We start from the raw sequence: 12,500 nt of genomic DNA, 5'->3' as shown, positions 1-12,500 counted from the left end.
TCAGACACTGCAGCAGATCAAACAGTGAAACACACACATACACACACACCGGCTGCAGTAATTGTATAGACCCAACAGCACTGAAAACTCATTACAAAATCACAAATACCGCACGCACCAAGCCACAGAAAGGACACATACGTCAGAGAAATTAATATTACATAGGGCACACACTCACACACACACACACACACACACACACACACACACACACACACACACACACACACACACCATACTCTTTCATCACATCCACATGAAAGAGTACTGGGATATTAGTACTAGTATGTATGTATGTATGTATGTATGTATGTATGTATGTATGTATGCATGTAAATGACTAAAGGTGTTGAGCAGATCTGCCACTTAACTCTACATAACATTGAACACGCACCGCCAATAACACCGATGGACGAACGTACTGCACAATTTGTAGGAGTCAAGAGGATGAGTGAATAAACTGAATAAAAAAAATGAATAAATAAAAGAATAAATAGACGAATGAGAAAAGGAAGAAACAAAACGAAATTGAGATACGTAGAAAATAATTAAATAATGAAGATGATGACAATAATAATAATCAAGACAGCAACAACAATAACGACAATAAACTCCTCTTGACACATGAGGCTGTTTGGTGATACACGCACGTAACACACCAACCACCACACCAATAAAGGTACTCAATAATTCATGATTCAATGCGCAATTCTTGGTGTAATACAACGAGTGATACGATACGTAGAAAAGACACAAACTCACTCTCTCTCTCTCTCTCTCTCTCTCTCTCTCTCTTCCACAAAATCCTCCGCACGGGGTCCCTATTCACCCTTCGCAGAACCAACACCACATCTGTTTGCACCTCCATCCGGTTAAAGGATTGACATTCCGGATACTGAGGCAGGCGAGGAGGAGGAGGAAAAGGAGGAGGAGGAGGATTATAGTACTAAGAAGTGTCAGTGTGGATCGACTCATCCACTGGCTACTACAACCTGCGCCAAACAAACAAAATGTATACACAGAGGAAATCAATGTTGTGTTCAAATATCCAAAAACAAGACAACCAACTGATGTCAGTGAATCTCTCTCTCTCTCTCTCTCTCTCTCTCTCTCTCTCTCTCTCTCTCTCTCTCTCTCCACCTCTGTGTGTGTGTGTGTGTGTGTGTGTGTGTGTGTGTGTGTGTGTGTGTGTGTGTGTGTGTGTGTGTGTGTGTGTGTGTGTGTGTGTGTGTGTGTGTGTGTGTGTGTGTATATATATATATATATATATATATATATATATATATATATATATATATATATATATATATATATATATATATAAGTGAAGATATAAGAAGAATGTGTGGAATATGCAATATAAAGGAGATGGCAATAAAAGAACGACTAAGATATTTTGAACACGTTAAAAGGAGAGAAGAGGATGAACCAGTGAAGAAGTCAATGAGGGCGGAGGTTCGGGGGAGGAGTGTTGGGAGACAAAGAATAAGATGGAGAGATGTAACAAGGAGTGACATGAACAAGCTGGGAGTTCAAGAAAATGACACAATGGACAATGGATAGAAACAGATGGAGAAGGATAACTCGAGGGGCTGACCCTGCAATACAGTGTAATTAAGGTCGCATGAAGAAGAATATATCTATCTATATATATATATATATATATATATATATATATATATATATATATATATATATATATATATATATATATATATATATATATATATAAACAGACACACACTCACAAGAGTGTAATATCACAATATCAACTTTTCAACGTCTTCATTTTCTATACTGTTAGGATTCTTCTTTTTAAGACTATACAATGGGACTGTTTCTTTGCTTTGTTTCCTTTCACATTTTCCTCTCCATGGTGCTGTCATTGTCATTCGGACGTCGGGTTAAAGGTGAGCGAACGGAGGGACATAAGGATATCTCTCTCTCTCTCTCTCTCTCTCTCTCTCTCTCTCTCTCTCTCTCTCTCTCTAGCCAGAGGCACACCCCATCTACGCTGCCACACTGCAGCGGTCACGCCTGCACAGTATGAACTACCATCCACTGCCAGGGATAGGCGGTCACACGTCTCCGTACCTGTCACTCCTTGGCTCACACCACTCAGTCTGTGACTCCGCGCCGGGTCACATTACCCTGAGGAGTCACTGTGGACCACACTCCTTGGGCACGGGTCACTGGCGGGAAGGGCAGACGAAGCTTTCTCAATTACTGTGACCCGAGCAAGATGAGGCTGACAGGGGTGAGGCGTCTGTGCGTCGCTAAAGGTCAGAGATCTTCCCCACCTTTTTCCTCTTTGCTTATTCACGACCTACTCACACTTTCCCACCCATGACACACCCTCTCAACACATCTTTCCATTTCCCTCCTCAGCAGTCATCTCTCTCTACCGACCTCCTCCCTCCTTCCTCCTCCCCAGGTCCTTTCGAGCCCTCCTCATACACCTTCTAAAAAATTCATCGGCCGTTTTCTTTAAAAATAAACTGTTTCCCCCACAAGGACGATTTTTTAAAACCCCAAAGATATCATTTATTAGATTCTCTTGGGTGTTTTTCTCATTAATAATCCAGAATTCTTGTTAAATTATAATTAAGATCACAAAAACATCCTCGGAAACCCCCAGAACCTCCACCACATGGTGAAATAGAGAGGCACTGTAAAGTTTCAAGATTACGAACAAGTTGGGATAAGTCAAACGCCCCACTGAACCTATTCCCTATTCCCAGGTGAGCCTATTACCGTAAGGAGATTATCAAGATGGCGTGAGGAGAGACCACGGATGGTGCGGCCTAGGCAAGACTCCCTACCACACACACACACACACACACACACACACACACACACACACACACACACACACACACACACACACACACACACACACACACACACACACACACACACACACACACAAAAAAAGAAAAGTGGAAATATTTTCTATACCTTATAACTTATAATGAAAGGATTTGTAATAATGGACTTAGGACAAAATGAGGCAGTGGTAGCTATGATGGAGAGGGGAAAGTGTCTTGTTTGTGGGAGATGCACGTAATGACGAAAAGAGCTGAAGTAATGAGTGTAGAGCAAAATGAGGTACTGCATGGTGGTGAAGTGTGAAGGTGAAGCAAGATGTTTATTTGTTAATGTGAAGGAAGAAGCCTGTAAAAATAACAAGCAGATTTAGAGTAGAGATGGTGATATCAAGTGATAGTGATGTGTGTGTGTGTGTGTGTGTGTGTGTGTGTGTGTGTGTGTGTGTGTGTGTGTGTGTGTGTGTGTGTGTGTGTGTAATTTTTCACCTCGGTCGCCTGCTGGTCACCCAGCCAGTCTTCCCCATTACGGAGCGAGCTCAGAGCTCATAGACCGATTTTCGGGTAGGACTGAGACCACAACACACTCCACACACCGGGAAAGCGAGGCCACAACCCCTCGAGTTACATCCTGTACCTATTACTGCTAGGTGAACAGGGGCTACACATTGAGAGGCTTGCCCATTTCGAACCCGGCCCTCTCGATTGTGAGTCAAGCGTGCTACCCACTACACTACGCGGTGTGTGTGTGTGTGTGTGTGTGTGTGTGTGTGTGTGTGTGTGTGTGTGTGTGTGTGTGTGTGTGTGTGTGTGTGGTGCTAACGGTGTGACGCTGGTTACGGTGTGGTGGTGGTGATGTTAGCGACAGCACACGGTCGCTAAGGAAACGAGAGCACATCCGCAAGGGAGAATGACTGACACACACACACACACACACACACACACACACACACACACACACACACACACACACACACACACACACACACACACACACACACACACACACACACACACTCTCTCTCTCTCTCTCTCTCTCTCTCTCTCTCTCTCTCTCTCTCTCTCTCTCTCGCGAATCGGATAAAATAGAAAAGAGGCAATGAATACAATACAATACAACAGAATAAATTACAATACTACAGAAAAAAAATCCACGCACATTCACTTTTCCACCCAATTAACCATCAACATACTCCCCCCCACACACACACACAAGTTAGGTTAGGTCAAATTGTTTACACTCGTTTCCAAATGACAATAAACAAACAGGCAAACAAAAAATAAGCAAAAATATAGATAAATGTTTCCTTGTCACTAAGAAAATAAAAACAAACTCATTCCTTTATTTTCCATGACAGCCAAACACAATAAATAACGTGTGTGTGTGTGTGTGTGTGTGTGTGTGTGTGTGTGTGTGTGTGTGTGTGTGTGTGTGTGTGTGTGTGTGTGTGTGTGTGTGTGTGTGTGTGTGTGTGTGTGTGTGTGTCACGAAGTAATGTTCATCCTCTTAGATCTGCTCCAACTTATCTTCATGATGGAATGATGAATGTTGTGAATGATGTGACTGTGAGGGTGATGAAAAGAAATGCCTTGATAAACGCGAGTAAGAGGCGGTGTCTGAACAAAAAAGGTTACGGTGTATTGGCATTCTATCTATCACCTGGAGTAGCTGGACGTGACTGAGCAGCGCATACGTACAACAAACCTCCGCCCTCGCCATGTAAGTAAATATACAATGATATAAAACGTGGTACAGATTCTCCACAGATTTATACATTGAAGAGAGAAAGAGAAGGGAGTGTGGAATCTAAACAAATAAATGAATAAATATATAAATAAATAAAAAGTAACACATTCGCACAGACTTGTTATACACTGGGGAGAGAAAGAAGGGAAGAAACTGAGAAAACTGAAAACAATGACATGAATAACTAGATATGAAAAAAAAAATTCCACGTACACTTGCAAATCCGTCTTAAAAAGCCATGGAAAAATAGTTATTCGTAAGCTCTGATTCCAAGTGTTATGGATAGACAGACACACAGACGGAGAAACAAATATGCATGGATACTCGCACACAAAACGTGAAAGTAATTAACACTAGTCTCATCCTTTCAACCGACTTACATACACACACACAACAGTCGACCGTCAGCACTATGATTTCCAAGAACATAAGACTCCAAAGCAAAGTGATCCGTTTTTTTTTTTTTCGTCACGGTTGAAATTTACAATCACGGAATATCAAGTTCAGAAAACCCCGTGACAAAATCCATCCCGAGCCCTGTGAGTACTGAGAAGTCGTGCCTGGCTGCTGTGTGTGTGTGTGTGTGTGTGTGTGTGTGTGTGTGTGTGTGTGTGTGTGTGTGTGTGTGTGTGTGTGTGTGTGTGTGTGTGTGTGTGTGTTAGCAGTTACTCCACCCTCCTCCCTATTAGTTACTTCATTTGTAGCAGACTTGATGAATTGTCACCTTATGCCACACTGACTTTCATTGTGTTTAGCGTTTCCTCCAGTATCCAATCTTCTGCTCTCCTTGGAACTGGTTTTCAAATAGAGTGGTATATGAATAGAATAAACTTACGTAATCAGGTTATTTGTATAAAGTCATTAAGGATCGTTAGAAGACGATTTGGTATACTTATGAATCAGGATAGTGGGTAGAAATTGGAAAGTTTAGTATGTTGATTCCCTTATTTTATGTTCTTATGAATTAATTAATAGTCACAATTTCTAAGGCAGCTGTCGGAGGACTGAAAACCAAGTAAAAGCACAAAACAAATGACTACAATACGTCACTAAACTTCTGATCACTGTAAAGGTAAAGTTCAGAGGTTGATGACACTGACCTACTGATGGCTCCTCACCGCCAAATCTATTAACCATTTGACCGTTATGGCTTCGTATCAGTTTCATGAAATGCAAATCTAGATCAGCGAGAAAACCGATGAAGCCCTACTAGAGACGCTTTGTGGAGGGAGAGAAGAGAAGGATCAGCATCATGGAAGAGATCATTTTACGACTGCAATGAAAAGAAAAAAAACTCATAAACCACTCAACACCGCAAGGAAAATTAAGAACGCCAATGACTAGAATAAGAACGACGGTGATTATGAGTTATGAAAGCTAATGGTCACAACAAAAAGGAAGTGGTGGAATATTTGATACAACTCTTTACTGCACACATTTCAACTTTTGCCTCATAAAGTTCGCCTCGAGTTACTTATATGAATTAAGCATCATTAACAGTTGTAAATCGTCAGTTTCTAGTGCACTGAAAAAAGAAAAATCATATCTAATAATGCACCTGACAGATTAACAGACCGACTGCCTGACTGACTCACTGACCGACTGATTGATTGATCGACTGATTGCTGGATTGTTTATCTAGTAGACTGATTTTACACTCCACTACAAGAAGATCACATGGTACTACTGAAAATGTGATTCTGGACAGGGAAAGGAACGGGAGGGACCATGAGAATAATGAACTCAGGAAAACCTCAATAAATGAAGACTCCATACTTATTCCCTATTACTATCAAGGCTCCGCTAATATCAAGGCTGGGGAGAGGAGACGAGAAGAAAGCGGAAAACAATGAAAGGACGTGGACAAGTGGAGGTAATGAAGCACGTAGAAAGAGAGGCTGGAAAAATAGGTTAACAAGACAACACGACCAAGTACTAACAAGAGAAGACTTTTCATCGCCTCCATTGCAATACACAACATTTTGACCTGGTTTTGCTTCATCACCATCATCGCCACCAATCATCATCGTTGTTATCATTGTTATTGCTTTTTTTCCTCCTCCATTGTTCCAGTTAGAGGTCACCAAAGTAGACCAAGTGTCTTCATGTTTAATTCCTGGAGTACCGTGACGCGTTATCATACTCATTCTGGTTACTATTTGGTGATTTTATACAGCTTCAAAAATTTATGTAGGGGATTAAAATAGTGAGGATAGTGAAGACTGTGACCATTAATCTTCTGACCTCCATAGAGCCTTCTTAATGTCAATAAAATGGTCCAATCGTAAACAAATCTCAAGTTAAAAACGTGTCCCAGTACTGAAGGGGTTACAGTGTGTGGAGGAGGAACCGATTCAATGAAAAGAAAATCTCTGATTATTTTTTTTTTCCAGAAAGTGATGCATTTTTATTTATTTTCTTTTTTTCCTTTTGTTTTGGGAAGAGGCGATACATTGTTGTTTTTGTTTCTTCAGAAGTGATACACTGTTTTTTTTTTTTAATTTTCTTTTGTCTTTCTTTTTTCTTTAGAGGGGAAAGTGATACGATATAATTTTTCTTTTTTTACCTTTTCTTTTTTGCCTTTTCTTTTACTTAGTGTTCTTTCTGGTTATCAATGTTTTCCTTTCCACGTGTTCTGTCACATTCAACACTCACCACTTGCATGTTTTAATTCATGCAACACCCGAACACCTTCTCTTTGGTCTTCCCCTCAAGTTACAAAACGATAAAACAGATCAGACTCAACACACAGTGGCTTGTAAATGTGCATATAATTATTATCTTATTAGAGTAAACCACTGAACGAATTGTCAGTTATCAAATATCTCCTCTTTTCTGCCTCGTTGGAAGAAAAATCACTCTGATACTGTTTATTTTCCTACTACTACTACTACTACTACTACTACTACTACTACTACTACTACTACTACTACTACTAACTACTGCTACTATTGACTATGCCAGTTTAGGAGCAAGTTTTGTTGCGTGGTGTTAAATGGTAATACTGGAGCTGTTATGATCAGAGGAGTTATTCCTGTGTTCGTTATGTAAGTAAAAATTGTTAAGGATGTTAATCGATTTCATATAATAGTCAGCAATATTTTTCCATTCTCCTTTGAAAATTAACACGTATATATTAATTGGTATTCCGTATGTTCTCGTTTATCTATATTCAGTGAGTACGTAGTTTATTATTATTATTATTATTATTATTATTATTATTATTATTATTATTATTATTATTATTATCTTATTTATTATTTTTTTGGCAAAAATGAAATCTGCATCAAGGATTAAACTACTGTCAGTGAAAAATGTGCAACACGAAATGTCTGATGTAGATTTGGAAGCTCCTTCGTGTCAGTCAACTGGTCTATTGTAATCTCCTTATACTCTAATAGTCAGCGTTACTTGGTCTACTGATAATGACAATGGTAGTTCCAATGAATGTGTTTAAGATATCACAGTAGCACAGCCCATTCTCCAAGAAAACCTTGAAACTTTCTATCCAAACTGTGACGCTCTTAACCAATGCATAAAAATAATGCCTAACGAATATGTTCCTTGTCTACAATACTGGAAAGTGTTTCAGTAACTTTTCACAACAAAGAAAAGCATAATTTCCTTTGAAATATCTGTTTTTATATGTTGAGAAGGAAAGAACGTCATGACAAAAGTAGGTAGCGGTAAGACTTGACTCTTGTGGCGTCAAAACATTAATCCATCAATCAAATGATCAGTTAGTAAATCAATTAATTTCCTACTCTTTTGGGGTGAAACTATAACGTGATATACGTAATATTTACAATCAAATAGTCATGAAATTAATAGAACTTAACACACACACACACACACACACACACACACACACACACACACACACACACACACACACAAACAGCTGAGTCTCAACTTATAAAGCGTAGGCAAATAAGATCAGGTTGAAGAAAGTAAGAATCAACATCATGACGAAATGCACGCCACTTAAGGGTCAATAATAATAAGACAAGGACCACCATTCTGAAACGCTTTGCTCTCTCATCACGGCCATTTTCAAAAGCCATATAGATGATGTCAAGTTCTCAAGAGTGTTTCTTCTATTCATAATATAGATATCTTGATTTTTGTCACAAGAACCATAAAAACAAAACACCCTTAAAAACCTGGGCCATTTCAATTAGAGCCCTTGGAAAGTCGTGGTGAGGCGAAGATGTGTTTCAGAATATTGTCCAAAATAGAGAACCACGGACAAAAATAAAACTGAGGTAAGAGTGGCTTGCTAATGCATTAGAGTGGCAAAGACTGTTGTAAGTAGCTTAGTGTGGTATGTGGAGAAATACTTAAGCTTGCTAAGAGTGGCTTGTTGTTGTTTTGAGTGGCCTAGTGATGTATGAGTATAGCAATGCCTGCTGATTACCTTGTGAGAAGGAAAAAAAAGCATCGTGTGTAGTTTGATGCCATGTGAGAGTAGCAAGGCCTGTTGTGAATGGGCTTCGCGTGGTACATTTACGTATCAGTAGTACAGGCTGACTTAATGACTGGCTTGATGTATGAGAGATGCAAACCCTGTTGTGGTGACCTAATGGTTTGTGAGTATAGCAAAGCCTGTTGTGAGTGGATTTGAGGTGTGTGGGAGAAGCAAAGCCTGTTGTAAGTGGCTTATGTTATGAGAGTATAGCAAAGCCTGTTATGAGTGGCTTAGTAGTGTGTGGGAGCAGCAAAGCTTCTTGTGAGTGACTTATACTCACTTTCCAGCTGAGCCATGTCGGGGAGACGAGTGGGCGGCACGCTGACGGTGGCGGGCGGGGGAGGGCAGGGAAAGGCGGAGGGTGGGCGGGATGGGCGGGCGGGGGAGGTTGTTTATCTAATGTTGGTTGTGATGGCAGTGGCGGAGTGACGATGGTTGTTAGGTAGCAGTAAAAAGTGATCCACGTTTGTTAGTTACCGATGACAATGATGATAGTAGTGGTGATAGTGGTGGTGATGGTGGTGGTGGTAATGGATGTAGTGGTGATAGTTATCGTTGCTGCTGCTGTTTTTGTTGATGATGGTGCTTGTAGTGGTGGTGGTGGTGGTGATGGTGAAAGTTTTTTATATAATGACGCGTTTATGAAGAGGTATGGGAGTGGTGGTGATGAAGGTGAAAGTAGTAAAAGGAGGGTGATGACAGGTGATGCTGTAGGTAGCTTTTCTAAGTAGCCAGGGTGGTGACGATGACTACGATGGCGGCAATTTTAACGATGGTGAGCTTGATGAAGGATAGTGGTGGTGGTGGTGGTGGTGGTAATGATTGGTGAGAGTGTGACAGTGAAAGTCCGCCTGTGTTCTAAGTGGCAGTGAATTATGGTGCAGAGTGATACCTACATGTGGTGACGATGGCGGTTATGGTGAGTGCAAAGGACAGGTGTGGTGAGGTGTGGTGAGGTGTGGTGAGGAGTGGCAGGGGACAGTAACAATGACCCTCAGGGATTCATAAGGACAAACAATGGTGGTGAGACTGTGGTGGTGATGGCGGTGGTATGGTGATGGCGGTGGTTGTAGTGGTGGTGACGATGGTGGTGGTGGTGGTGGTGAGACGTAATGGAGATGACAATAGAGAATACTGGTGGTGGTGGTAGTGGTGGTGGTGACGGCAGGGTCGGTGGGATTGTGGTGGTGGTGGTGGTGGAGGTGTGAGGGAATGACAAGAGGGTAGGTGATGGTGTGGTGGTGGAAGTGGTGGTGGTGGTGGTGATGAGGTGAGGCGCCACCACCGTCAGTCAGGCCGGGCCCAGGACTAGTGCCGCCGGCGCACACACACACACGCACGGCTCACCTCCCCCCTGAAATCTACAGGTAAACAGCTGTATTTTACACAGGTGCGGTCAGCTTTCTACAACAGCCACATCAACAACATTACTAACAGTACCATTAACACCTTCAAAGACATCCACAACAGTTAGTAGGGCGAAGAAAAACAATAACACGAGAGAGAGAGAGAGAGAGAGAGAGAGAGAGAGAGAGAGAGAGAGAGAGAGAGAGAGAGAGAGAGAGACGATAAATAGCGTGTGGAGGAGAAAGGTCAAGCGAAGAAAAGCAGAAATAGGAAGGCGAAGGGAAAGAAATGAAGATGAACACTGAGAAATGTTCAAATCAGATTATGAAATTTCTTATGGAAAGAGGAAATGGAAAAGGAAAAGGAATAGAAGGTGAAAGAGAGGAAGAAGATGTAACAGAAAGAGGAGAAATAGAAGACAGATGAGACGAAGATAAAAGAGAAAAAAGAGACATGGAGGAAGCAGAAAATAAAGAGAAGAGCTGGAAGGAAGGAAGACTAAGATGAATAAGTAAGTATTAATTCACTACAACTATATTGTAATGTGTGTAAAATATATATATATATATATATATATATATATATATATATATATATATATATATATATATATATATATATATATATATATATATATATATATATATATATATATATATATATATATATATATATATATATATATATATATATATATATATATATATATATATATATATATATATATATATATATATATATATATATATATAGATAGATAGATAGATAGATAGATAGATAGATAGATAGATAGATAGATAGATAGATAGATAGATAGATAGATAGATATATATATATATATATATATATATATATATATATATATATATATATATATATATATAGATAGATAGATAGATAGATAGATAGATAGATAGATAGATAGATAGAAAGATAGATAGATAGATATATATATAGATAGATAGATAGATAGATAGATAGATAGATAGATAGATAGATAGATAGATAGATAGATATATATATATATATATATATATATATATATATATATATATATATATATATATATATATATATATATATATATATATATATATATATATATAAACACTACATCTACAACACATTACATACAAGTATATTTTGTAGCACATGAATATAAGAGAAAAACAGCAACAGTACAGTATACTATATTATCTTCATTATAGTACATCATTAGAACAAGAATTATGACTACGTTAAGGAGGAGGAGGAGGAGGAGGAGGAGGAGGAGGAGGAGGAGGAGGAGGAGGAGGAGGAGGAGGAGGAGGAGGAGGAGGAGAAGAGAAGAAGAAGAAGAAGAAGAAGAAGAAGAAGAAGAAGAAGAAGAAGAAGAAGAAGAAGAAGAAGAAGAAGAAGAAGAAGAAGAAGAAGAAGAAGAAGAAGAAGAAGAAGAAGAAGAAGAAGAAGAAGAAGAAGAAGAAGAAGAAGAAGAAGAAGAAGAAGGAGGAGGAGGAGGAGGAGGAGGAGGAGGAGGAGGAGGAGGAGGAGGAGGAGGAGGAGGAGGAGGAGGAGGAGGAGGAGGAGGAGGAGATGGAAAAGAAGGAGAAGGAAAAGGTAAAGGGAAGGGACAAGGAGAAAGACAAAGAGAAGGAGGAGGAAGAGGAGGACGTAATAGTGTTGAGTGAAGTGGTGGTGGTGATGGTGGTGGTGGTGGCTGCGGTGAAGATAGTGAGAAAGATGAGTCTAAAGTATTAGTCGAGTTACTAATGCTGGTGGTGGTGATAGTGCTTTGTGACAGTAATGGCAGGTAACAGTAGTAGTAGTAGTAGTAGTAGTAGCAGTAGCAGTAGCAGTAGTAGTAGTAGTAGGAGCAGTAGTAATGAGTGGTAACGGTGCTTCTCGTTGCGTCGTCTACATCTACGTGGCTACACATCACTAAACAAACGCTCCCAAAAACTTGGCAGCTTGCACCACCTTTTGCCGTCCTCCCACGTTGCTTTCAGGATCATTTTCTTTACAGCAAGTGTGTTTGAAGTACTGGTTGCTGGCAGAGAGGACTATAAAACGCTTACTTTTCCTTTAAAGACTATTTCAAAACGTTAGGGACAAGCAGTCAGGTTTTCATATGGTT

At 39.9% G+C, this 12,500-nt stretch overlaps 1 protein-coding gene across 13 annotated transcripts in view; it reads right to left on the bottom strand.

Annotated features, from left to right (window-relative positions):
• The window catches only part of LOC123518352 (cAMP-regulated phosphoprotein 21-like), a 163,984-nt gene that overhangs the window by 47,169 nt on the left and 104,315 nt on the right, over positions 1–12,500 (bottom strand). For 4 of the 13 annotated variants that reach the window (XM_045279122.1, XM_045279133.1, XM_045279123.1 and 1 more), the window contains one exon: positions 9,321–10,401. The exons of 8 other annotated variants lie outside the window; for them this stretch is intronic. In XM_045279122.1, coding sequence (XP_045135057.1) covers positions 9,321–9,336 — 16 coding nt within the window. In that variant the 5' untranslated portion in view covers positions 9,337–10,401. The remainder of the gene's footprint in view (positions 1–9,320; positions 10,402–12,500) is intronic. One more of the 13 variants, XM_045279125.1, reaches the window with a different exon arrangement.

The sequence above is a fragment of the Portunus trituberculatus genome, chromosome 43 (assembly GCF_017591435.1).
Source record: "Portunus trituberculatus isolate SZX2019 chromosome 43, ASM1759143v1, whole genome shotgun sequence".
Lineage (NCBI taxonomy): Eukaryota > Metazoa > Arthropoda > Malacostraca > Decapoda > Portunidae > Portunus > Portunus trituberculatus.
The sequence above is the reverse complement of the archived record's forward strand: the minus strand, read 5'-3'. Positions and strand labels throughout refer to the sequence as shown.